The 27,928-nt window shown below is 38.7% G+C and overlaps 1 protein-coding gene across 5 annotated transcripts in view; it reads left to right on the forward strand.

Moving 5' to 3' along the window:
• LOC115210633 (protein UBASH3A homolog) overlaps window positions 1-27,928 on the forward strand; it is a 279,691-nt gene that overhangs the window by 207,975 nt on the left and 43,788 nt on the right. For all 5 annotated transcript variants that reach the window (XM_036503636.1, XM_036503645.1, XM_036503650.1 and 2 more), the window contains 4 exons: window positions 3,372-3,425; window positions 14,999-15,185; window positions 16,444-16,636; window positions 25,411-25,580. In XM_036503636.1, coding sequence (XP_036359529.1) covers window positions 3,372-3,425; window positions 14,999-15,185; window positions 16,444-16,636; window positions 25,411-25,580 — 604 coding nt within the window. The remainder of the gene's footprint in view (window positions 1-3,371; window positions 3,426-14,998; window positions 15,186-16,443; window positions 16,637-25,410; window positions 25,581-27,928) is intronic.

Raw genomic sequence — 27,928 nt, forward strand, 5'->3', positions numbered from 1 at the left:
GTGTGTGTATATATATATATATTTATGTGTTTGTGTCTGTTTGTCCCCCCCACCATCACTTGACAACTGATGTTGGTGTGTTTATGCCCCTGTAACTTAGTGGTTCAGCAAAAGAGACCAAAAGAATAAGTACTAGGCTTACAAAGAATAAGTCCTGGGGTTGATTTGTTCAATGAAAGGTGGTGCTCCAGCATGGCCACAGTCAAATGATGGAAATGCGTAAAAGAGGAAATAATTGAGAACAACTAAAGTAAAAATATTGCATACAGATAAATTGATAAAGTATATATCATCATCATAGACATGTTTTCCACTGCTGGCCTGAAGTTGAATGGTTTGACAGAAGCTGCAAACCCTGAGGGCTGCACCAGGTTCTATTTATCTGTTCTGGTATGGATTCTACAGATGGATGTCTTTTCTAACACCAACCGCTTTACAGAGTCTACTGGGTGCTTTTTATGTGGCACCTGCACACACACACACACACACACACATAACGTTGTGCAGAAGCATGTATATTTATTGAGTATAACCAAAGTGAAATGTTCATTTATATACCAAGATATATTTCTTTGAGACACATTATGTATTCATATATTATATTATATTCCACATATTTATTAATGAAATGCTGTTTAGAAGTTTTCCGGGATGGATATGAGACGCTACTAAAATAATTAATATATTCTTCACAGAGGCAGTGACCGAGACCTTTTGCATTATGTCGTGTTTAAGAAGATGACCCATTAAGCCAAGCAAAATCACAGTTGTGGCAGATATTGGTGTCACACAAACTGGCACCTGTGCCAGTGGCACATAAACGCACCCTGATATTATGCAGATGGCAGCCATGCTGGTGGCACATAAAAACACTCTCGGATTGGTTGGCATTAGGAAGGGCATCCAGCCATAGAAAACCGTGCCAAATCAGACTGCAGTCTGGTGCAGCCTTCCAGCATGCCAGCCCAGTCAAACCATCTAACCCATGCCAGCATGGATAATGGACATTAAATGATGATGATGATAATGATGATGATAAAGGCAGCGAGCTGGCAGAAACGTTAACACGCCAGACGAAATGCTTAGCGGTATTTCGTCTGTCTTTACATTCTGAGCTCATATTCCGCCATGGTCGACTTTGTCTTTCATCCTTTCGGGGTCAATTAAATAAGTACCAGTTATGCACTGGGGTCGATATAATCGACTTAATCCGTTTGTCTGTCCTTGTTTGTCCTCTCTGTGTTTAGCCCCTTGTGGGTAGTAAAGAAATAAATAGATGATGATAATGATGATTCTTGAATGTATAAGTTCATTCAGTAATTGGATTTTATACATAAACCTGATGAGTCAATATTTTGGCATTATTAAGCATAATAATATCGAAGCAATATATTGTTACACATATCAAAATAATATAGCAATACTTTTAAAATACCCATGAAACAATTGTAAAATATTGTAATAGATTGAATTGTTAACTCTATTCTCTTTGTTAATAATTATATAAACTCCACGGGTGTAAGATATGGATTGTCAGATATGTTATCAGTAAAACTATCCATTTCCATTTTGATATGTCTGTCTGATCGCAACTGTTACCCATTTTTGAGCTGAATAAAGCAAACTCCAGGGTTAAAACCCAAATGAAATTGATATTACATAAACATATGGTGGGGCTATTTATGTGTGTGTGTGTGTGTGTTTAAATAAAAGGAAAACTATACTGAACAATGTTTATTAAAGTCACTCTCCCTCTTTCATTCTCTCTCTCTCTCTCTCTCTGTATGTATGTATGTGTATATATATATAATTATAGCATCACTGCCACTGCAGTTCCATCTTCCCCACCACTCCCTGCTGTTGTTCCTTTAAGTCATTTTTTTTTTTTTTGTATTTTAATTACTAACAGACACACAACAAAAGTCATATGATTCAACCACAACAACAAGTTACTACAGAATAACCAACAGAGCAAAGTGAGGGACTGGAGTGCGGGTGGTGTGGAGTTAGTGGTGATGGGGGGGAGCCATACATGACACTGAGAGCAATGGAATATTTCAATCTTAAAATGTTGCACAGAATGGCAGACTCAGTAGTAAAACAGTTCTAAATAATGTGCATATAAGTATGTGTAATACATGCATGCACACACACACGTCTTTGCATCAAGAAATGGTTTAACAATCATCATCATCATCAAACTCCCACTTACCTCTCTGTGTTGACAATAGAGAGAGAGAGGGAGGAGACAGTTGTATAGTCCCACCATGATAAGGTATTAGCAAAGGGAGTGTTCTTCCAGCAAGGGCCCAAGTGAAAGAAGTAGAACTGAATTTGGGTTCTGTAGTTTTATATTTTACTAAGTTAGGTCAGGCTAAACGATGGTTTTTTTCGTCTGTTATCTGCCCTGATCTAAATTTGACTTGAAATTAGCACAAGTTAAAAATTAACTCTCATAAATTTGTTTATGCAAAAGCTGAGAACAATAAAAAGGAATTCACAGAAAAATCTAGATTCTAAGAAGCAAGTGAACTACAAAGGCACCAATTCCACTGAATGTCACCGATTCCCTCACCAATCTACTACAAGCCTCCATTCACAATTCTGCCATTTCCTCTCTCGCTCTTTACGACAACAACCTTTGCTCTCCTCCACTTGTGTCTCTTCCTGTATTTCCCTTCGGCCTCAACACCACCCTCACCATTCACCTCCCAACTCATTGACAAACCTTCAAACATCATCACAACTGCATCCTCCACTTTTGTCCCCCATAAACAATGTGTCTTCATGGAATTGTTCTCAACAGTTGTGATGACATTGTTGTTGGTGGTGGTGGTGGTGGTGCTACAGTTTGCTCTGTAAAGAAATAATTTTAGATCTTAGTCAGTCCTTTTTCGATGAAGCAACAGCCTGGACGCTTACCCAAAATCTAGAAACCAGCTAGATAGAACTTACACCCAAACGTTAAGAGCAGTCTTAAATACATCTTGGAGAAATCATCCCACCAAGAAACTGCTGCTTGTTTCCACCATTATAAGGGGAAGTCATTTGCGCTTTGCAGGACATTGGCTGGCAAAATAAACAAGAGCTGGCCAGTGACCCATTGCTGTGGATGCCAAAACATGGTCATACTTGAACAGGTTGTCTGTACACAATGTAAATCAAACTTTACAGAGACACTGGATGCTTCCCTGACGACCTCCCTCAACGGATGCAAGACCAAGATGGATGGCATATGCGGGTTGAAAGATGACGATGATGATGATGTCATAATTATTAATTTTGTTATGTCCCAGCACCTTGTTGTACTATTCTCTCTCTCTCTCCAATGTCAATAAAATCCAAAATGTCATTTTTCCTTTCCATTCCAGTGAGAAGGCCATTGCCGTGACAGGGGACAGGGGACCACAAATTGCTGCTGATTGGTAAGCAACAGTTTTATTTGTGTTGTTATAGTTTTAGAATTTATTCTTTTATTGATTGTTAGTCAATAAACTGTGGCCATGCTGGAGCACCACTTTTAACAGTTTATGTCAACACGTTCTGATACACGTTTGATTATTCTTGATAAAAACAAAATGTAAAAAAAGAAAGACATTGATGTGAAGGGAAATAACTTAACATTAATTGCACAGATTTGGTAGATGGAAACTGAAAGAAGCCTGTCAAGTGTGTGTGTTTGTGTGTATTAGTCCCCTACCGCTGCTTGACAACTGGCATTGGTGTGTTTATGTCCCTATAACTTAACAAGTTGGCAAAAGAGACTGATAGAAAAGGACCAGGGTTTAAAAAAATGAGTCTTGGCGTTGATGATTTGTTTGACTAAAATTCTGCAGGGTAGTGCCCCAGCATGACCACAATCGAATGTCTGAAACAAGTAAAAGAATATATATATATGTGTGTGTGTGTGTGTGTGTGTGTATGTATATAATATGAACTGTTTATATATATATATATATATATTATATATATATATATATATATATATATATATATATATATATATATAAACAGTTTGATTCAAAATCATTGGTACACCAAGTTTCAAGTGTGATGCTAATCTTCAGCCATTTTGAATTTGATTTAAATTCAAAATAGCTGAAGATTAGCATCACACTTGAAACTTGGTGTACCAATGATTTTGAATCAAACTTTTGATCCATACATGTAACTCCTAATAAATTTGTTGAGTGCCCTTCTGTCATCTGTCCACTCACTTGTGTGTGTGTGTATATACACACACACACACACACATATATGTATGTATGTATGTATGTATATGTATATGTATATATGTATGTATCATCATCATCCAGTGTTTTAAATCCGGGTTTTGTCCCCATTAACGAGTGTAGCCTGATCTACCTCAGTGCCATAGCGACCACCCTCACACAATCTCGCCATCTTGCCTCCCAATCTCAAACCAACCCTCCCAATCTCCTCCTCCACCTATCCCCTCCACGTTTTCCTCGGTCTACCTAGCTTTTGCAAAGTAGAGAGAGGAAAGCCTCATGGTATATGCATATATAATATATATATATATATATATATATAATATTCACACACACACACACACACACACACACACACACAGAGCAATATATAAAGTGTTCATCCCTTCACAACAAAGCAGAAAGAGATAAAAAAAGAGAAAACAACTTGGTTAGGATCTGTTATTGTTGTAGAACAAGTGTTTGTTGCTGCTGAAGTGTCTGCTGCCTGGCCAAACAGCTGTTGCCACATGTGTCTCCTATCACATAATCTGCCATTGCTGGTGCCTTATAGCAACCCGACTAGTGTGGATGGAGATCTGTACCTGATTGATTATTGTTTATAGATCTGTGTATGAGGCCAGGTGTAACACTAAACCACACTGGCTTCTGCACTTGGTTGAACACGAACCAAGCCAGCTGCTCTTCGTTTTAACCTTTACTTGCTTCGGTCATTAGACTGTGGCCATGCTGGGGCACTGCCTTGAAGAATTTCAGTGGAATGAATTGATTTCAATACTTACTTTTTAAAGTTGGGTACCTATTCTATTGGTCTCTTTTGCCAAACTACCAAGAGGTGGTGGTGGTGGGACAAATAAACACACACACACTTATGTGTATTCAACAGGCTTCTTTCATTTTCTCTCTACCTAGTCCACTCAAAAGGCTCCAGGTGGCCTACAACTGTAGTAAAAGACAGTTGTTCAAGGTGGCACAATGCTGGACTGAACCCAGAACCATGCCATTGGGAAACAAACTTCTTACCACACCACCACCACACCTGATCCTATTAACAAAAGCCACACCTGTTTTCTCATCTCTTGTCCTTCATCTTTACTGATGCCATTGGCTTGGCTCTCTTATTTTCTATTTCCTTCCAAACTAAAAACTTTATTTATATTAAAATTTCAGTTAATTTTCAACTTCCACTGCAATCTCCTCCTGTGCCATGATTCTCACTGCTATATTAACTCAAATTGACTAACAGCAGATGGAAATATTCTAAAATAAACGACTTACTCTAATTACATTCATTAATCCTGTTCGCCGAAATAATCCTTAATTTTTGACAAGCAGCTCTACCTGTTTTACAACTGAAAAAACACTTTCCTTTTCATTTCAACATCATTTTCTTTACAATTTCTCTTTTCTTTCCCCACCCCCACCCCTTTACCAAATAAATAAATAAAAACTTCCCAGTTTATTGCTATTTTATGATCAATTAAAAACCATTTTATTTCATCCTATGATATTTATCATATTTTGATATATATATATATATATATATATATATATATAGAAATACAATAAGAGGCTTCCAAATAGGAAAGCGTTGTGCTAGAAAGAGCAGTAGAAATCTCAAGACCACAAAAGAGGATAATTTCACGAAAGGAATGAAAATTAAAAACGTTTACCATCTCAACTATTTCCCAGACCGCAGTTTCTAACTATTTCCAGCAAAATAATATTTGCTGAAGGCCAGTTTTCTTCAGTAGGATAGCCTTTAGATTTCAGACATACAGACCGCCAGATCCACATGTAGAACTAACGGTTTGTAAATCCTAACTTTTCAAACCACTGCGCAGATGCAGATTATACCCGGCGACAGAGAGGATGCCGGTAAAAATTTCGAACGAATTTATCAAACAATATTTAAACATAATAAAATAGGGTAATAATAAATTATTGTTGTAAGACACTGGTAATAATAATAATTTATTACCCTATTCTATTATATATTTGTGATCTTGAGATTTCTACTGCTCTTTCTAGCACAACGCTTTCCTATTTGGAAGCCTCTTATTGTATTTCTATATATATATATATATATATATATATTGTACTTGTATCACTCATTTGCCTGCAGCCATACTAGAACTCTGCCTTAAAGTGTTTTTTAGTGAAAGAAATCGACCCCAGGACTTATTCTTTGTTTTATCACTCACTTATTCTATCATTCACTTTTGGTGAACTGCTAAGTTATGGACACATAAACACACCAACGTTGGTTGTCAAGCAATGGTGGTGGGACAAACACACATGCATAAATATCATCATCATCATCGTTTAATGTCCGTTTTCCACGCTAGCATGGGTTGGACGGTTTGACTAGGGTCTGGGAACCCAGGAGGCTGCACCAGGCCCCAATCTGATCTGGCAGTGTTTCTACAGCTGGATGCCCTTCCTAACGCCAACCACTCCGTGAGTGTAGTGGGTGGTTTTTACGTGCCACCAGCACAGGGGCCAGAGGAGCTGGCATCGACCACGATCAGATGGTGCTTTTTACGTGCCACCAGCACAGGGGCCAGAGGAGCTGGTATCGACCACGATCAGATAGTGCTTTTTACGTGCCACTGGCACAGAAGCCAGTCGAGGTAGCACTGACAATGGCCACATTCGGATGGTGCTTTTTACGTGCCACCGGCATGGGGGCCACAACTGCAATTTCCATTTGATTGTAATTTAATTTGATTTTGATGTAATTGACTCAATAGGTCCTCAAGCACAGCATGTCGCCCTACGATCCAAGGTACTTTTGAGTGGGCTGGTTATGTCACACTGGTATAGGTTACAGCTGTGAACTCACTTTATTTGCTGGGTTTTCTCATTCACAGCATATCTCCAGAGGTCTCAGTCTTTTGTCATTGTCTCTGTGAGGCTCAACATTCAAAGGTCATGCTTCACCACCTCATCCCATGCTTTCTTGGGTCTCCCTCTACCCCAGATTCCTTCCACTGTTTGGGAGTGGCACTTCTTCACACAGCTCTCCTCATCCATCTGTAGGACATAACCATACCAATGCAAACAGCTCTTGCTCGCCACATCCGATGCCTCTTAGGGCGCCTACATTCTGTCATGTGTGCACACTGACATTACACATCCAGTGGATCAAGCTAATATACATACCTTAATACCTCACCATATTCATCTATCACGCCCTCAGTACATCACGGATTTTCTGGCTAATATATGTAAATTTATATCACGGACTCCTCACTGTATTGCGGGTTTCTGCGGCTGATAGATATATATATTTTTTTAGATTTTAATTATTTCTGTGGGACGTTTTGGATCATAACACCCACGATAGCTGAGGGATTACTGTATGCATATATATTTATATAACAGGCTTCTTTCAGTTTCTGTCTACCAGACCCACTCACACGACTTTGGTTGGCCCCCGGGTTATAGTGGAAGATGCTTGCCCAAGATGCCACACAGTGGGACTAAACCCAGAAGCAAGCTTCTTACCACACAGCCACGGAATTTGAGAGGCCTGGGGTTCATTTCTCTGTAGTGACTTGCTGACCACTTTCTGTGGCATGGATGTGGCTGTGTGGTAAGAAGTTTGCTTCCCAGCCATATGGTTCTGGGTTCAGTCCTGTTGCTTGGCACCTTGGGCAACTGTCTTCTCTTATAGCCTCAAGCCAACCAAAGCCTTGTGAGTGGATTTGGTAGACAGAAACTGAAATATGTTTGTCTGTGTTTGTCTCCCCACCACCACTTGGCAGCCGTTGTTGGTGTGTTTACATCCCTGTAACCTAGCTGTTCTGCAAAAGAGACTGATAGAATAAGTACCAGGCTTACAAAAAAAAAAAAGAAGACCTACTGGGGTCAATTCATTCAGCTAAAAACGCCTTCACGGCAGTGCTCCAGCATGGCCAAGTCAAATGACTAAAACGAGTACAAGGTAAAGATGTTTTTATTGATTGATTGATATTTTCATCATTTTTATTCTTTTTCTATGTGAAATATTATTGTAATTACATGCAAATTTATGCGTCTCTTTTATTCTCATTGTTGTTGTTGTTCTCTTTCCCCTCAGACCTTGTAATCTCCATTAAACTTTGTACGTTCACCTTACCTGTTGGTGCTATCCATAATTAATCAGTATTGAACGCAGATGCTTCAGGTTGATTATTGAATCTTATCGTTCTTCTCAAGTTACCAATCTGGTTGGCATCAAATAAATCTTTTTTTCTTTTTTTTAGTGTTTTACAAAGAAATAGAGCAACACCTGCATTATTTGCTCTCTTTCTTTCTTTCTTTCTTTTTGATCTCTGCTTGAACTGTTTAGAAAATGGTAATATACTGTTTCTCAGGTACACACATTTACATGTGTACACACACACACACACACCCACCCATTCACATATTGATATACTCACACACACATGCACAAACAGTAATGTGCACATGCACTTACACAGGCACACATCCATCCATAAACACACACACACACACACACATTTTTTTATTTTTTTAATCTTTCAGTCATTGAACTGTGGTCATGCTAGAGCCCTGCCTTGACAGGTTTAAACGAATCAATACTGCAAGTAATTTTAAACCTGGTAGTTATTCTACCAGTCTCTCTCTCTCTCTCTCTCTCTCTTTGCCAAGCTGCTAAGTTATGGGGACGTAAACAAACCAACACAGATTTAGACAACTCAACAAAAACAAGGATGGTCATAGCAGCATCACCATAAACTGTTTGAAGAGTAAAAGAGTTGCTTTAGAGAGATGAATCTATCAAGAAATCAGGCCACTGGATCAGGCTATGAAGATCACAAAGTTATAAGCACGATTTGTTCTTCTAGAGAGTAGACTTAGGCAAGATGTAATTTGTCTGAAAGAGGTACCTCAGACGCCATTCTTTGTGATGCAACTGCAAAAAAACATACTTGGCTAAAAGTAAACTGTTTTTCCTGGTATTCATTAACTTGGAGAAAGTGTGTGACATGGTACCACGTTCGGTAAATTGATGGTCACCAAAGAAACTAAGTGTAGATGGCTGCACAAATTACATACAAAGCTTCAGTAAATAAAGAGAGAATCGACAATGATTTCAGGGATGAATTTGTGAGGACAGGGGTTCATCAAAGTTCAGTCCTCTCCTAATCATCACAGTCCTACAGGCCATCACAGAGGAATTTAAGACTGGCTCTCCATGGAAACTCCTGTATGCTGATGATCTAGTTCTCATTACTGAATTTATAGGGGAATTAGGGAGGAAATTTCAGGCATAGAAGCTAAACCTGGAATCAAGAGGCCTCAGACTTAGTAAAGATTAAGGTTTTGGTGCGTAGGAAAGAAGACAGAACTCTAGTGTGTTCAGCAAAATGGCTTTGTTCAATATGCAGAAACGAAGTAGGTATAAATTCCCTGGGCTGTACCCTGTGTAAGCTATGGACACTAGATGTGTAGTAGAATCATAGGTACCTGATTCCACTGGTACCCAGATTTACTTTTAGCTCCTTTGAACTCTAGCTTTGAATGCACATATTCATCAACACATGCTAGCTCTACTTCTTTCTAGCTTTTTTCTTTCCTTTAAGGTTCATATTTTCTTTACACTGCAATATCACAGTTCAAACACAAGCATCATACAGTCTGCCTTTCACTTTGAGTCAAAAAACAAACCCTTTTTAATCAGCAATGGTAATACTTGCCTGAACTTTTCCTAACCTGTACTAACCCTGGCTATTCTACTTTCAAAACCAGTACCACACTTGCTAATTGTGTCTCCTTGGTAACAGAAATTATTGGCTTATTTCTTGAGCTCTGCATGCATTTAAGATAATCTTAAAAGTCAGCTGAGAGAAATCCTGGGTATAAAGACCAATGCATTGTGCAACTAGGGTGTGACGGGATGTGAAGGGAGGAGAATGGCTGGGTAAAGAAATGCAAAAATGTTTCTTAATTCTTTACACTTAGACACAAATCCAGGCCTAATTTCAAATGCTCGACTCCTTTATGTTGCTTGAACAAACCCCACTACTGTATAGCTCTTTAGTGTCTTCAGCAGAGTCCACCCTTTTATCCATGGTTGCCCAGGGTATTGCTCAGTTGTTATTGCTATTTCTTAAATTATTAAATTGATAATATATTATTAATTTAGTTTAATCTTAGCAGCTAATATTTTGGCATTCATGAAAAATTATCTGATATATCATAGAATCTCATAAAACCATTAGAAATACATTAGAATAGATTTATAAGACATGAAACAGTATCTTTGGGCGGAGCTGTTTTCATAATAAATCTATCTACAAAGGAACCTAATTCTAAAGACAAATATTTTGATGAAGATAATAATCGCTACAAGAATATCTTTGAACAGTCAGCAGCCATTACCTCAGTGAATGAGAAAATTTAGAAAACTGAAGGACTTACATGTGTGTGTGTGTTAGAGTATATATATAATTATATAGTTCTATTTACATATATATAATATATATGTGTAACTTACAAAGCCTTCAACATTTGTTTACAAATATTATTGTTATATATATATATATATATAGGATCACTGCAAAACACAGTGTGGCTACTGAAGAAGAAATGGCAGGAGGAAAGAAAAGAGTTTGGGGCTTTGCTGAACAATTTCCTATCCATGTAGCTGTCCATTAAAAAATGAAGTAGAGCTGCAAACCCTGCTGACTGTATGACTAGACTATAAAAAGGCATTTGACTGTGTTCTTCGCACAAGGATAACAGAGTCACAATGCCTTCCCGAGATTCCAGCTGTTATAGTTGATACCATTAAAAGACAGACCATTTGCTCCACATTGATAAGAACCGGAACAACCATTACAATCACTAACAGAATTAGGATATTAACAGGAAAGGGTTACAGCTTATCTGTAATATTCTCTGTCCTAGCAGGGAACGCTTTGTCAGCCTTATTAAGGAAATATAAAGGTGACATGTTCAGATTTGCAGAAGAAAGAAAGATTAATGTCAGCCAGACCTTTTTTGTTGATGATCTTAAACTGTACTTGAATAATATTCATGACATCAAGAGACAGATTTGGTCACAACATTCTCATGGGTCATCATAAGTGCTCATACTTGACAGTGAAACGAAGAAAGATTATTGACCTTGCAAGGAATATGGACAGACACAGAGCTTGTCTGTCTTTCCTATCCCTGGTGATGAAAGTTACTAATGCCTTGGAACGGATTAGAATACTGCTCATATTGATTTGTGAGTAAAGCTTAGAGTGGCAAAAGAATGCTTCAGCAGATTTCAGAAGATATACAAGTCCAGGCAGCTTTTAAGTGCTACATCCTGTCACTTGGACAACATCTTCTGAACAATAGAGAGAGTACAGTTCTACATTTAAGAGATGACGAATTATGCACATTATTTACATTTGACGGATATATGTCCACAGGCATATGGTGTGGTGGTTAAGAGCATGGGCTACTAACCCCAAGATTCCGAGTTCGATTCCAGGCAGTGACCTGAATAATAATAATAATAACATCGAAAAATACTTTAGGAATAAGAACCCAGGTTTGAAATTTTCCCAAAACACCTGATGAAGTCTGGAAGGCATATCAGCCAAAACGTTGTGTTAACAACAAACAAGATGAGGACAAATATCCATCAAATGTAAATAATGTAAGTAGAATGAGCAATGAGTACATCATATATATATACACTCAGCAATGAAAGTAATATGTCTAAGCAAGGAACTCCAGAATAAGCACAGTATTCCCAGTGAATCAAAGGTGGCCGGACTGCTTTGGGGGCCATGGGGTCTACTTTGGCATGGTCTCTATAGCTGGATGCCCTTCCTGATGCCAATCAGTTTGTAAAGTGCAGACAGGGTGCATTTTTGTGCCACCAGCAGAAGTGTGGTCATTGTGCAGCTTGCAAGCCTACAAATCCCAAAAGAGGCAGCTTTTTTATGCTAGTAGATGAGGGGTTACAGTATGAGAAAAAAGAGGGGACAGTGCAAAAGAGGTTTCTTGTTGTAGGGAAACTTCTTGGTGAGTGACATTTTAGAAGAAAGAGTGGTGAGTGATCCGGTTGGAGTTGGGAAGAAATGAAAATAGTGGTGATGAGGGGTCTGTGTAGCCTTTGAAGGTACTGGAAATAAAAGAACTGAGACCATGGGTGGGTTGAGGTGTATGGGGGAGAGGGTGAAGGGTGTGTGAATGTAATGAAGGAAGAACTGGTGTTGAGGGGTGGATGTGGTGAATAATAGCCTCACAATCTCTCTCTATATAAACGGCAGTTTGTCTGTGCGTGTTTCTGTGTGTCTGTTTTCTCGTACCCTCACCCTGACCACGGCTTTCAACCGATTCTGATGAAACTTGACACACACATAGCCCAATGTCATAATTCAAAACTAACGCAGCGAAAATTTTGAAAAGTTCCCCAGTTCTGAAAAAATCGATAAATTCGACATGGGGTCGAGAATAAAAAAAACAAACCACAGACTGTCTAGGGGACGCAACTCAACCTTTTATTACTCTCAAAAAAAAAATTACCATCATTTTTTTCCATTTTTGGCTATTTTTTGGCTATAACTCTCTAAAAATGCTTTATAGTTATTCCTTACAAACCTGAGCACGCCGGGCGATACTGCTAGTACATCATAAAAACATTATGTCCTGCATTCACATTTCTTCTTCTTTTATATTCCCTTTGGTTTGTTTCAAGATTGTTTCATACTTTTTATTTAGACACTCTGCCATATTCCCTTCTCTGTAGAACTAAGAAAATATTTCTTTGTTTTTTCCATTTTTTTCATTTTCACATATGAAATCTTACCATTGACCTTTTTTTACAGTCAATTTTGTCCATGCCATATATTGAATTATTCTATATTTTCAGTTCCATGTACCATTTTTACATGAAAGGAATAAATATTGGTCTTCCGTTCTATAATGGCTGTTAGTTGTAGACTTTTGTAAAATGGCAACAACCAATAGGAAAGAACTATTTACTGAATCATAAAAGACCTAAAATCACACACAAACGCACGCAGCCGTAAGAGAGGGAAGTGATGTTTGCCAGTCAGTGATCAAATGCCACAAGTGTTTGACCTTTTTGCTCAACTTGATATTCAGAGACCAATGATGTAGATGCTGGAAGAGAGCAATTATCAGTTGTGAAAGAATGGCTGTTTGACACCACTGAGCTAACTACACATACTTTGGGAGCCACCAACATATACAGGAAGAGCTTGTTCCAGTGACATCAAGTTCTATCACCACCACCACCACCATACCTTGACATTTCTCTTCTCACAACTTCAATGATGTTCTTCAACAGTGACAGAGTTTAACTTTTTCATTTACACTTGAAGCGTTAAAGAGCTTTAAACATTATGAGACTGTGATAATGTTTTCATTGTTGGGAGTATTATTGAATAAAACTGGCAAACTCAGAGTAATTTCACTTCATGACTTAGCTGTGTCTAAAACTAAGACATGAACCAAACTCGGAATACTTTGATTCCTTCATCTGGTTTTAATTCCTGCAGAGAACCACTTCATTTCACTTACACAATTATTATTATTATTATTATTATTTTTATTATCATTATTATTATTACTCTTTTTTACTCTTTTATTTGTTTCAGTAATTTGATTGCGGCCATGCTGAAGCATCGCCTTTGGTCAAGCAAATTGACCCCAGGACTTATTCTTTGTAGGCTTCGTACTTATTCTATTGGTCTTTTTTGCCGAGCTGCTAAGCTATGGGGACGTAAACACACCAATATCAGATGTCAAGCGATGGTGGGGAGTCAAACACACAAACATGCAATAAGCACCATTCATGTGTGGGTTGTTGCCAGTTCCGCCTGACTGGCTCCCCGTGCTGGTGGCATGTAAAAAGCAACATCCGAATGTGGTTGATGCCAGCACACCCACCCTGACTGGCTCCTGTTTCAGTAGCATATAAAAAGCACCATCGAAACACGGTTGATGCCAGTGCTACCTGACTGGCTCCCGTGCTGGTGGCATGTAAAAAGCACCCACTATACTCTGAGTGGTTGGTGTTAGGAAGGGCATCCAGCTGTAGAAACACTGCCAAATCAGATTGGAACATGTGCAGCCTCCTGGCTTGCCAGTCCCCAGTCAAACCGTCCAATGCATGCCAGCATGGAAAACAGACGTCAAGTGATGATGATGATGATATATACAACGGGCTTCTTTCAATTTCTATCTACCAAATCCACTCCCAAGGCTTCGGTTGGCCGGAGGCTATAGTAGAAGACACTAGCCCAAGGTGCCACACAGTGGGACTGAACCTGGAACCATGTGGTTGGTAAGCAAGCTTCTTACCACACAGCCATGCCTGCACATTATAATATTGGTGAGAAAGGCAGTGAGCTGGAAGAACTGTTAGCTGGAGAAAATGGCTAGCAGCATTTCTTTTGGCTTTATGCTGCTGGGATTGATAGAACAAGGAACAGTTGAGTTCTTGGATTGAGGTAATCAACATATCCCCCTCCCGCAAACTTGTTTGCCTTGTGCCAGAATTTGAAACTATTATATTGGAGAGAGACATGAACATCACAACATCTTATCTGGGTCTTTGTTCACCTCTCAGCTGTCATCTATTATAAAATAAATTCATTGTTTCGTAATTAAGAATTTTATTTGATAATTTTTTGCTTTTTATTTTCTTCTAGGATTTTTCTTGCTGCATTTTTCTACATTTGTTCCTAATTAAAGCTTCGTTAAAACTTTCTGTTTTGTTTCAGGTTATTGTCTCATTGTAATGACTCCACCCTTGATCAGAAAACCTGCCAGGAGTATATACTCTATTTGTGTCCTGTTGGGCCTCTTCAGAAGCAACTTGCCGATTATTTTGAAAAGACTAGAGTACAGTGCGGCTGGAATGGAGCTCATGCTTATTTCCCTCATATCACCCTCTGTCATTTCTTTAAGGTAGATTTCTTACTTCATTTCATCGGAAACTCAAACACATAGAAATGGCAGCCAAATCTTCCTCTAATCTTAAATAAAGAAACAATATATCAGAGTATATAGATCTAGACATAATCCTGATAAATCAGATAATATAGATCTAAGCATGATCCTTATATATCAGATAATATAGATCTAGACATAATCCTAATCAGACATGATGCTTATGACTAGAAAAATCTTTGATCTTTGGTCAACTGGTTTAGGATTAACCTGGAACTAAGCAGCTATAACAACGCTATTTACAAAACTTACATGCATTCTTTTTTTATTAATAAACTTCATTAATTTATTAAATTAGCTGTTATTTCCATTTTTGCTGTGTATTTGTTGCCTTTCCTCCACACTGTTGCACCTCCTCCACGTCTATCCAGTTTGTACTTGATAATCCCCCATTCTAAGACGGACCCCATCTCACAATTCTACTTCTAAATACTGCTCAAACAATCAAATTGACAAATCGGCAACAAATTGAGGAGTAAAGAGTAGATTTTAAGGTATAAAGTTTTGGGTTTTTTTGGCACTTTGTTTTAAAATCTATTTTATTTATTAAAAAGGAAAAACGAGATTATTTTCTCTCTATTCCCAAACAGATGGGCACTCCTTTCTTTTGCAACTGGGGTGGCCAAGTATCTCATCTAAAGTTAGATATTTATATCTACCCAACTTTTATATTTTAACCTCTTAATTGGCACAAATCCACCTCCTTCGGTTCCCCTCCGTCTTGCTGTTGAGAGGTCTTCATCTCACACTTGGTGACTCTACTGGTGTTGGTGTCACATACAAAAGCCCCAGTGCTGGTGCCACATAAAAAAAGCACCCAGTACACTATGGTTGGCATTAGGAAGGGCATCCAGCTATAGAAACCATTCCAAAGCAGACAGTGGAACCTGGTGCAGCACTATGACTTGCCTAGTTCCTGTCAGACTGTCCAGCATGGAAGATGGATGTTAAATGATGCGGATGGTGTGTGCATGTCTGAAAGGATATTGCTTGCAGTAAGGGACTAGCTCGGAATTTACCATTTCTGTATCTGGAATGATATTTCTCTGATTTGAAACTAAATAAAAAAATAAACAAAAACCAGATATAACCAGTATTATTGTTAGCTAAAAATAGATATTCAAAAATTCTCATCTCTCCTATAATTAATTTGATTTTCAACTTCATTTATTAATCAAATGATATTGAAACTTAAACCTCTGTTTTTATTTTACAGGCAGAGGACAGTAAAATTCCCTATTTGACCAAAGCTTTAAATAAACTCCAAGAGAAACTGTTAAAAGCGCCGGGCCACTTAGAGCTTGAGTTTTTCTCTCAAGTCAACTTTATCGGTCTCTTAGTACAGAAATGTTATTATGATTTCTTGGAGGAAATTGTTGCTGATTATGCTGAAGAGATTCGTAAAGTAGGTAAGGTTTTTCTTCTTTTCTTTTTTCCTTACACTCAGTTTTTTTGTCTTTTTTTTTTATCTTCATTATTTCTTTTGAAGTTTTATTTCAAATTTTACCAGCATGTCATTACATGTTTCAGCAAACTGCCAGTGTGCACGTGTGTCATATATATATAAATATATATATGTATAGGCGAGCTGGCAGAAACGTTAGCATACCAGGCGAAATGCTTAGCGGTACTTTGTCTGTCATTACGTTCTGAGTTCAAATTCCGCCAAGGTCGACTTTGCCTTTCGTCCTTTTGGGGTAGATAAATAAAGTACCAGTTTCACACTGGGGTCGATGTAATCGACTTAATCCCTTTGTCTGTTCTTGTTTGTCCCCTCTATGTTTAGCCCCTTGTGGGCAGTAAAGAAAAAAAATATATATATAAGTCCAACCCATGCTAGCATGGAAGGCAGACACTAAACAATATACACACACACATGTACATAGACGTATATACAGACGTTTGTGTATGTGTATACACTCACTTGCAAATATTTACTAATATAAACACACCTGTATGTAAACAAAGATTTCTACTTAAATGTTTTATCTTTGTGACATTTTGGTCTTAAATATTCAGAGATTGTCTTTTATAGAATCAGTCTGTCTGTGTGTCACTCTCGATACATATCAGCATTTTTCTAATCAGTTTACGAAATAACAATCAGAAAAACAAGAATATTTGTTCCTGGTTAAAAGTATTCCAGTGACACATGTTGTTATTTGGCCTTATCTCTCTCTTTCTCAACTGGTGACTGATATTACATTTCATTCAGAGTGTGAAATCAAAAAAAGAATGTTTGCTTTGAAGAATATTTATGAGGGGGGGGGGGTGATACATAGACCATACTGTGAGTGTAAAATATATATTTACACTGTGTACACACACACACACGCATATCTCTCTCTGTATATATATAAACGGCAAAATGTCTGTCTGTGTGTGTGTGTACGTATCCTTTATACAAATCCACAATTTTTCAGTTAGAGGGCTCGCACTTTCTATGGTCATTCAAAACTGTCCAAGGGTGGTCGTGCACACCTTTACATTTCCCCAGTCACCCCGCAAAGCCATTAAAAAATCAATAGAAGTGAGTTTTTTGTGAATTTTCTATCCAAATCCCAATCAAAATGCCCGAAACTTGATACACCAGTTGAATGCCAGCTAGCTGTATGTGATTGGTCAGAGATTTGGACAGTACTCACGTGTATGTACACACGCACGCAGCTGTATATGCATGCACTAGCACTATGACCCGGCATTGCTAGTATATCTCATCACATCATCATTTAATGTCTGCTTTCCATGCTGGTGTGAGTTGAATGATTTACAGGGAACTGGAGAAGTACAAGGTCACAACTTGAAGCTCCAGTGTCATCTTTGGTAAGGTTGCTATGACTGGATTCCCTTCTAAATGGCAACCACTTTACAGAGTGGCACTGGTATTTCTTGTGAGGTTTCCATGAAACCTGCAAAACTGGAAAAGAACCGAGAAAAAGGAAAAGGGGGCGGAAAGCTTTCACTACTGAGAGGAAGTATTTGGGTGGGGAAGATGGAGGTGGGTGGATTATACACCCCCCCCGGGTCTTGATAGCGGGGGGGGGGGACAAGCATAGGGGTCTTGCTGTAGAAGAGAGATATAACTGAAGGAGATAAAAGGAGGAGAGTGATAGCGTGAACCAAAGGGAGGATGTGGACAGAGCCATGGGAGGGGTTGAGAGAGTGGATGCTTTCGGAAGAGGGGGGGGTAAACAGAGAGATATAGAGGTTAATGTAATGAGTGATGAACAAGGATGGCGTGGGGGTGCAGTTGAGAGGGGTGATGTGGGAGATAAAGGAGTGGATCAGGAAGGAGAATAGGGGAGAAAATAGTAGAATGATGTGTGAAGAGGGAGAGATAGGGATGTGTAAGAGGCTATTAGAGTGGGTGGGTCATGATGGTGGCTAAGAGAAGGGCCATGAGAATGGTAGCAGACAGGAGAGTGTGTTTACAAAGGAGTCTAGCAGAGGGTGGGAGTGAGCAAGCAGTGGCTGAGGGTACAAAAAGGAGGTGATTGGTTGAAATGGTGTGGGTGGAGATGATGAGGAATGTGGGAGACAGTTAGGGAGGGGCTGGGATATAATACATGCCAATTCTGCTCTCAAGGTGAGCACAGCAGCCAAATGATAGCATAGATGGAGGAGGGATGAAAATGGGGGGGGGCTATACCTGATGTGTAAGTGTGAGGAGGAGAGAGAAGACCTTGCACATAAAAGCATAACTGATGGTTTTATTATATCATATATGCTATAATGGATGTATCATCTTTATAACAAAATTCCACCTTACTGGCACCTGTGCTGGTAGCATGTAAAAAAGTACCATTTGAGCATGGCCAATGCCAGTGCCACCTGACTGGCACTTGTGCTGGTAGTACATAAAAAGCACTCACTCTTGGAGTGGTTGGCATTAGGAAGGGCATCCAGCTGTAGAAATCTTGTCAAATCAGACTGGAGCTTGGTGCAGCCTCCTGGCTTGCCATCCTCAGTCAAACCCTCCAACCCATGCTAGCATAGAACGATCATGATAATATATACTGTTTCTGGTTACCTTCTCTGTCTTTGAGCAGTTTAAAAGTTCTCTCCCTTGATCATCATCATCATCATTATTTTCCACCTGCTTTTCATATTGATGGATTGAATGCTCATCAGAATCCAGGTCAAACTTTATTTAGAGTGCCCCGTTAGACATCTTGTATGTTTTAGCTTCAGTGCAACAATCGGATGCGTTTCCTAACAGCAAACACTTTACTGAACACTCAACGTCCCATTTTATTGTGAGCCTAACATTAGAGAGGCTGTGCTTTCCCAATAACTCCTAAAACAGACAAGATTTTAGAAGAGAGGACGGAAGTGATTGGATGGAGCTTGCAAAGAGATGAAAATAAGGGTGAAGTGTCCAGGTGGACCCTCAAGTTGTGAAGTGAATGGAACAGAGGGACCAGGAGTGTGGGTGGGTGGAGGTTGTTAGAAAGTACAGGAGTCAGAGGGAGAGGGGAAGAGGGGTAGGTTTGAAGGGTGAAAGTAGTGAATGATGGATGAATCAATGATGCAAGAGTTAGGGGAAGTAGGGAGAGTAGGAGATGACTGACAGTACAGAACAGCAGAATAGTAATGATGATACAGTAGACAGGAGAAGGACAAGAGAGGGAGAGAGAGAGGTGGTATTGTAGTTGGGTAGGATGGAAGGAGGTTGGTGTAATGCCTTTATTGGTGTTTTCAGTCAGCAACTGCAAAAATGTTTCTGGTCCCTAACTTTTGTGGAGGATTAATCCAGTGACAGGTTGGTTTCTAATAACAACAGTTTCAATGAATGAAATTCCAAACTTGAATTTTAGATAATGCAAAATCTAATCCTGGACAAATTAATGAACATTAATTAATGCAATTTATATTGGCAACCTGCTGCTATGTGTTTGGTGTAGCCTTTACTGAGATAACTGGTCAAATACTGTAATCATATCTGGCACAATGAATATGGAGAGTTTATTCCAAGTGTTTAACAGGTTCCACAGTATATTTGGGTCTAATCTCACATCATTCATCCTTGCCAGGGCTTTCAACAGCTTTGAAAAAATATTTTCACAAAAGATCTCTCTCTCACTCATACACACGCACAGCTTGAGAAAGAGGTACTCAACACATTTGGCAGGAGTTACATTTTGGCTAACTGGGCCAACTGGGCTGGACATTATAGAATGAGTGGATGGAATGAATTTCATTTTATTATTCTTGAAACCTTTTTACATAAACCATCAAACTTCCCATTGATTTCTTTTCTTTTTCTTTTAAATTCTTAGAATTTTCTTGAACATTCTAACTTTTCTCATAGTTTACCTCTGAAATCCACATTTTCTCACCACTTGTTGTCGTTGTGTATGGTGTGCCAGGTGTCCATGTATATATTTATAACTTGTGAGAACAAACTGCCTCGGATATCAGACCCACTGACTTGATTATCCTTTTATAATAATTTAATATAATTTGGTCCACCGCTGCACTCATTATCATCACCAAACTTGTGATCAGAGGCATTGAATATCTCCTTCCTGGTTCTCTATGACCACATTTGTTACCATAGCAACCTGAGAAAGGTGTGGTAACATTATACAGTAAATAGAGCATGTGTAATTGGTGTGACTAGAATGGAATGTACTTCCCAAAGCAATGGGGAGAAATATTTCTTCTAATTATATTTTTAATATCATTTCTCGTAGTTGAACCATAACTGACAGCATGACAATGTAGAATGATAAATGACTGTGATTGCAATCGTGTTTGGCGGCGGCGAGACACTCTCAGACCACTTAAAAAGTTCTTTTCTTCATATTATTTATACTCTTAGATGTTTTTGTTGAAGGTCTTCCAACTGGCTGAATTGACCTGGAGGTCAAACCACTCAGGTTATTTGGGACTATTTTACCAGAAAAACATTAGATACCCCTGTTTAATGAGATTCCATCAGTTGCAATGATGACTCTACCAGTTGATCCAATCAATTGTTCTGGCTCTTTTCGTAGAAATGTGAGGTGAAGACGGACAAGGTGGACTTGGACATTGTGTGACAGTTACTGTTCTTTTACACTTATAAGTGATGGACATTCACTGCACTATATAGCTTTGTGTGTGTGTGTGTGTGAATTTGTGTGTGTGTGTGTGTGTGTGTGTGTGTGTGTGTGAAAGTGCATAGCTCAGGACCTAGAGCATTGGGCTTACAGTCATAAAGTTCTGAGTTCAGTTCCCAGATCAGGCTGTGAGTTGTGTTCTTGAGCAAGACACTTTATTTCACGTTGCTCCAGTTCACTCAGCTGTAGAAATGAGTTGCGGCATCACTGGTGCCAAGCTGTTACCTTGGGTAACATCAGTAGTGTGGAGAGGGGAAGTTGGTATGCATGGGCGACTGCTGCTCAGGCTTGTACCTCAGAGGGGAACTTTCTAGGTGCAACCCGTGGTCATTCATGACCAAATGGGGTCTTTGAGTTCAAGTTAAGTCAATGTGTGTGTGTGTGTGCCATGTAAAAACACACATGTGCCAGTTCCTCATAAATGGGCACTTGTGTTGGTGCCCAGTACACTCTGTAGAGTGGCTGGCATTAGAAAGGGTATCCAGTCACAGGCACCATGTCAAAACAGACTGGAGCTTGGTGCAACCCTCTGGTTTGCCAGCCCCTGTCAAATTGTCCAAACCATGGCAGCATGGAAAACACATGTTTGATGATGATAATGATAATGATGTATTATGTTTCCATAATCAGGGTTCTTAGCTAAAGAATCTCTATGATACAGTAAAATGGTTAGGCTGTTTATTTGGAATAACAATTCTTTGACAATTTCAAATCTGATTCAGTTCTTTCCCAACAAATTTGTAACTTCCTGCCAATCAAAGAAATCCTTTGCACTTTTTAAGGGTCAGCATGCAACTGACTAAATTCTAGAACAGTCCTAGATCTCTTCTACTATTTTGCTCTCTGTTTTCACATTCTAATTTCAAATGTCATTGGAATTTCACTCAGCCTTTCATAGCAGTAATATGTGTAGGCCAATTCAACTGACTACATTCTCTTCCTCCCTCCTACAATGGGTGTTCTTCTCCAATCTGACTCATCATCATCATCATAAAGGATGGTGAAATAACAAAATCATTCAAGCATGAGACAAAATACTTTGCACTGTTGGCTCCAACTCATTATGTTCTGAGTTCAAATGCAGCCAAGGTCATCTTAACCTCTCATCCTTATGGGGTTAATTAAAGTCAAGTAGTGCACTGAATTTTATCTATCAAAGCCCCCATCACCACCACCACATCATTTTGTGTCTAAATTGAAAACAATTATTGTTAAGGCAATGAGCAGATTCAGAAAAAAAAAAATTGGTATTTGTTTCAGCTTTTGACTGTCTGAGTTCAAATCCTGCTGAGGTCCACTCAGTCTTTTATCCTTTCGGGTCTGATAAAATGAAGTAACAGTTGTAAGAGTCGAGTACTGGACTCAATATAATTTACTGACCCTTAAAATTGCTTGCCTTCTGGAAAAATTTGAAATAATAATGGTTTAAGGCTAAGTCAATAACATTGACCCCAGTATTCAACTGGTATTTATTTCATCAAGCCTGAAAGGATGAAAGCCAAGTTGACCTTAGTGGAATTTGAACTCAGAACATAAAAACAAATGAAATGCCACTAAGCACTTTACCCAGTCTGCTAACAATTCTGCCAGCTTACTGCCTTAAAATAATAATAATAATAATAATAATACCACCAATAATGATAATACTGGCCACTCCTGTCGATTTTGATGTATGAGTGTTTGAAAGAAAGGATTAATAAAAAGGGGGAAAAAAGTGTTGACAAAAAAAAAAAAGAATCTGCTACTCTTTGCACTGGATGCATGAATATCGTTTGAGTCCAGGAATGGATTTTGCTATGAAGTCAAAATAGGGACAGTAATGATTTCTTTTACTATGGAATCCTTCAAAAAGACCATTCAAAAGAAGTTTTAGAATGTGATCAACAAGCCTTTCCCTTCTGCACCGAATCCTCAACAGCTTCCCATTTAGGAGATATGGCATTTTCATAAAATTTTGACATTTGATATCTTATCTTGCCATTTATGTTGCAGAAATAATAATAATAAATAATAATAATAATAAATGCCCTAATGCAATACCAAGCAGTGGCTCTCATGGCTTCTTATCTTCCTTGACCTTAACCAGTTGACCTTGTCCCTTAGTGGCTGACGATATGTGCATCTCTGATCATGAGCAGAAGTAGTGGGGGAGCATCATAGCCATGTGATGAGAGGAATTCTTTGGGGTTTGAATAATTCACCTCTGGAAACATGGGTCTTTTGTTCAACATCCTTAAACAAACCTCATTCAGGGACCTTTTGAGCAGGATGGGCTACCCGACCTGAAGAAAATTCTAACTAGGCTCCACCTGTAAGGCCATGCGCTGTTGTTTATCTTGATATGAGATCAGCATGTCATGCACATATGGTTGTGATGCACGTGCCTAGTGTACCCTTATCAGATGGGTAGTTATGATGGGTATATTAGGCTTCGTATATTTTACTCCAGTGTCACTTTGATGGCATGCACTGCTCTCTCACTCAATAATAATTATTATTATTATTATTATTATTATTATTATTATGCGGACACATAGCCTAGTGGTTAGCGTGTTGCACTCATGATCACTACATCTTGGTTTCAATTCCTAGACCAGCTGGTGCATTGTGTTCTTGAACAAAAACACTTCATCTCACATTGCTCACCTATCACTTCAACACCTGGTATGTGGCACATTGTGTACCTGTTCAGGTAACGTTGATTTGGTGGAAGGTGTGAGCTAATGTATGGCACTTACATTTGATTTGCTATAAACCAATCGTTTGTGCAGGTCGTTTGGCAAAAAGCTGAACTTTCATGGGTCATCCTCGATTATTATTATTATTATTTTAAGGCATCAAACTGGCAGAATTGTTAGCATGCTGGGTGAAATGCTTAGCGGTATTTGGTCTGCTGATACATTCTGAGTTCAAATTCCACCGAGGTCGACTTTACCTTTCATCCTTTTGAGGTTGATAAATTAAGTACCAGTTACGTACAGGGGTCAATGTAATGGACTAGTCCCCTCCCACCTGGCCTTATTATGCCTTTAGTAGAAAGGTGTATTATTACTATTATTATCAATATTATTATTATTATTATTATTATTATCATTATTATTATTATCATTATTATTATTATTATTATTATTAGTTGGTGGATTAGCAGAATCCTTAGAGTGCAACAAAATATTTGGCAGTATTCCTTTTGACTCTTTATGCTCTGAGTTCAAATTCTGCATGAGTCACCTTAGTTCATCATCCCTGCAGGTTCAATGAAAATACAATACCAGAGAAGTATTGGGCTCTGTGTGATTAAACCAAGTCCCTCCCTTCAAAGTTGTTGGCCTTAGGCTTATATTAGAAACATTTGTTATCGCTGCTGATGGTGGTGGTGGTGGTGCCGCTCATTCAAGTCAACTTCACGAAATACTTTCTTCAGTTAATAACTTTACATCAAAACTTTATCATCACAAAATTATCATTTCCTTCTGGGTTAAGGGGAAAGGTTAAGCTGACTGTGTGTGTGTGTGTGTATGTGTTTGTGTGTGTGTTGATGGAGGGAGAGAGAGAGAGAGAGAGAGAGAGAGAGGTGGCTGAGTGGTTAAGGAACTCACTTTACAGTTATGAGATTCTGGGTTCAATCTTTCTGGTGCCTTTCACCTGTTTTGGGTCAACTCAAAAGTTGTTGGGATTTAAATTAGGTAGACAGAAACTGTGTGGAAACCCTTCATTTGGATTGTAGTCCCCCTGTCACAGAGGGAGTCTGCTGGATCATCATCGTCATCGTCATCATTATCATCATCACTGTCATCATCACCATCGTCATCATTATCATCATCATTATCATCATCATCACCATCGTTATCATTGTCATCATCATCATCACCATCATCATCATCACCATCGTCATCATCATCATCATCACCATCGTCATCATCATTATCACCATCGTCATCATCATTATCACCATCTTCATCATCATCATCATTATCATCACAGCTGTAAAACTCAGAGATTTCTTCGTCTTCAAGATTCTAAGGATTTCCTGTCGGATTGAAAGAATTTGTTAATGACTCTTCTGATTCTTCTATTTGTAGGAGTCACAATGGATCCACGTCGGCAGCAGTTACATATGACGTTAGCTTACCAATACTCAAAGGACCAGCATGAACGTCTTTTGAGATATGCCAAAGAAATAGATTTGAATTCTGATGTGAAATGGGAATTTCGGTTATATTCTCGTGATCCAAGGGCAGGAGAATGTGAGGTGAGTACCCAAGGGCCGTTTACCATTTTTCTAACAATTTGTTTCAAGGTGTCTGAAATTGACCTTGTCCTCATCTGTTGCTGAACTCTCTGTAAAAACTAAATTTTGATCTTCTTTACTGACCACACTTGGTGACCCCCCCCCCACGTGTAGCACCAGCCAAGGGTTGGCTTCACACTTTAAGACTGAAAACTCCTTCAACACAGAAGAGCTACCACCTCTCAGCTGCAGAGTTGTCTCCCTATGCAGGAGTACTTCTGTCTTGTACAAGTTTGTCCTGACACATGTTCTGGATATGTCCACCTTCTTTCTTGACATCGGTTCTGATGTAAGAAAGAAAGAAAAATCTTATACTTGTGTAGACAACCGTAGTTGAATCCATGTCCGAACGTTGGTCATCTGGAGTTATCTCCCCTGGCCACTTCGTTAACAATGAGGTGGCGCTCGTGAGATAGGGGATAAAAAGACGTGCACAGCCAAGAACGGTCTCTTTTGCTGACCAAAGCAGCCTGCTGCTACCTGCATTGTCTCCCTCTCTGCTACTGGACTACCCAGCATCGATTTGAATTGAGTGGAATCCACTATACCAGTCATGGAAGGTGGCAAGACGAAAACCTTTTTTTATTCAACTTCCATTCTGTTCTGTTAAATGTTAAATATACAAGCCGTGTACGAATGCTCTCCTCCCGGATTGGAATAAATATACCATGTACATGAAGGCCTCGAAAACTAATACGAATTGTTGTTTTTCACTGGATTAATTCCTACAGCTATTCGAAGGATGACCGGACATTATATTTAAATTAGTGGGCTAAAAATCCGCTAAACTTGCCAACACCCTTCAACAAGTTTCTCACAGTGAAGCAATGTTATCTTTGTACCACTGCATCAATGGCATCTCTGCTCCTATGAATTTCATATGCTCTCCCCTCCACACACACACACACTTCTCCATGTGGCCCTTTTGCTATGTTCAGCCCCCCCCCCTCTGCACTCCCAGTTCATGCTTCCGTCACAGCCAGCTACTTGACCACCATCAGCTCTATAGAATTCTTCCTATTCGTCAACTTTGAAGGGCCTCAAAACACTGTAGTCTGCTGTTCATAAAGAAATTCTAGGAAACTTCTAAATTGATTGAGTTGGTAAATTATCCAGCCACTAATTAAAGAGTCAGGGGTTCAAATCTTACAGCCAGTGTTGTTTGTGTTCAAAGACATTTTATTTCATTTTACCAAAATAACATTTAGAAATGGTTGAGTAATTAACTGCAGCCATCACACCTGTCTCCAGGTGAGATAAATATTGATTTAATAATACACTTGACCACTTTGTTTATTTTGTCGTTCAGTTTACAAGGACTGGATAGAGATGGTAATTAAAGAATTTTCCTGAAAGTAAAAGAGATCTTTATTTCTTTAAATGTCTTTTGAAGAGTGATTAGACAAATTACAATAATTAACCATTTAAATACCAATTCAGTGTCACTTCTAATACCACACAAATGCCTTTACAAATCACACTTCACTCTGCCACATACACACACACACACACACACACACACGCGCACACACACACACACACACACACACACACACACACACACACACACACACACACCAGGCCAGCACTGCCTAAACAGGGGCGTCAAAAGCTTTTCTATTTGAAAAGCAAAAAAAAGAACGTTCAAAAGCTGTAAATATTAAATAATATTTGAAACTATAATTGATTGATTTATTGATTAATTTATTGTCTTTAGGGTTTCAACCACCCCACCTTCCATTCAGGCCCTCCCCCCATTCAGGCCCCTTCCTTCCATTCTAGACGATGAACTTTTATTATTTTGGTATAAATATTTTGTGTGAAGACTGTTGAATGTGTGTGTGTGTGAGAGAGAGCATGTATATGTAGAATTATGTGTACGAATGTCTCTGAGGGTATTCATATGAGCTGTATGTGTTTGTGCGTAAGTTTTGTTTCATTTTCTCCCCATTTTTCAATGTTTGCTTGTGGATTGATTCTTCTATTCATTTCATCCTTTTTTTATCACATGATTTATTCATTTAAATACTCCAGCATGGTCAACCAAATCTTTGCAGAGTGATTCTTTATAATAAACATTTTTTCCTTGATGATGATGATGATGATGATGATTTCATCGCATATTTTTTTTAAATTGTATTTTACATTATTTTATTGTGTTTTTTCATGATTAACACTGTGAATTTATTTACCTCAAACTGCATTCAAGTATCTTTGCTGAATACTTTTTCTGTTTGGATTAGAAAATCCAGGTCTTTTTCCATTTTTGTATACAGCTTGAGGTTATCCATACACAGCTGGTGATTGAT

Source organism: Octopus sinensis, linkage group LG1, assembly GCF_006345805.1.
Source record: "Octopus sinensis linkage group LG1, ASM634580v1, whole genome shotgun sequence".
Classification (NCBI taxonomy): Eukaryota; Metazoa; Mollusca; class Cephalopoda; order Octopoda; family Octopodidae; genus Octopus; species Octopus sinensis.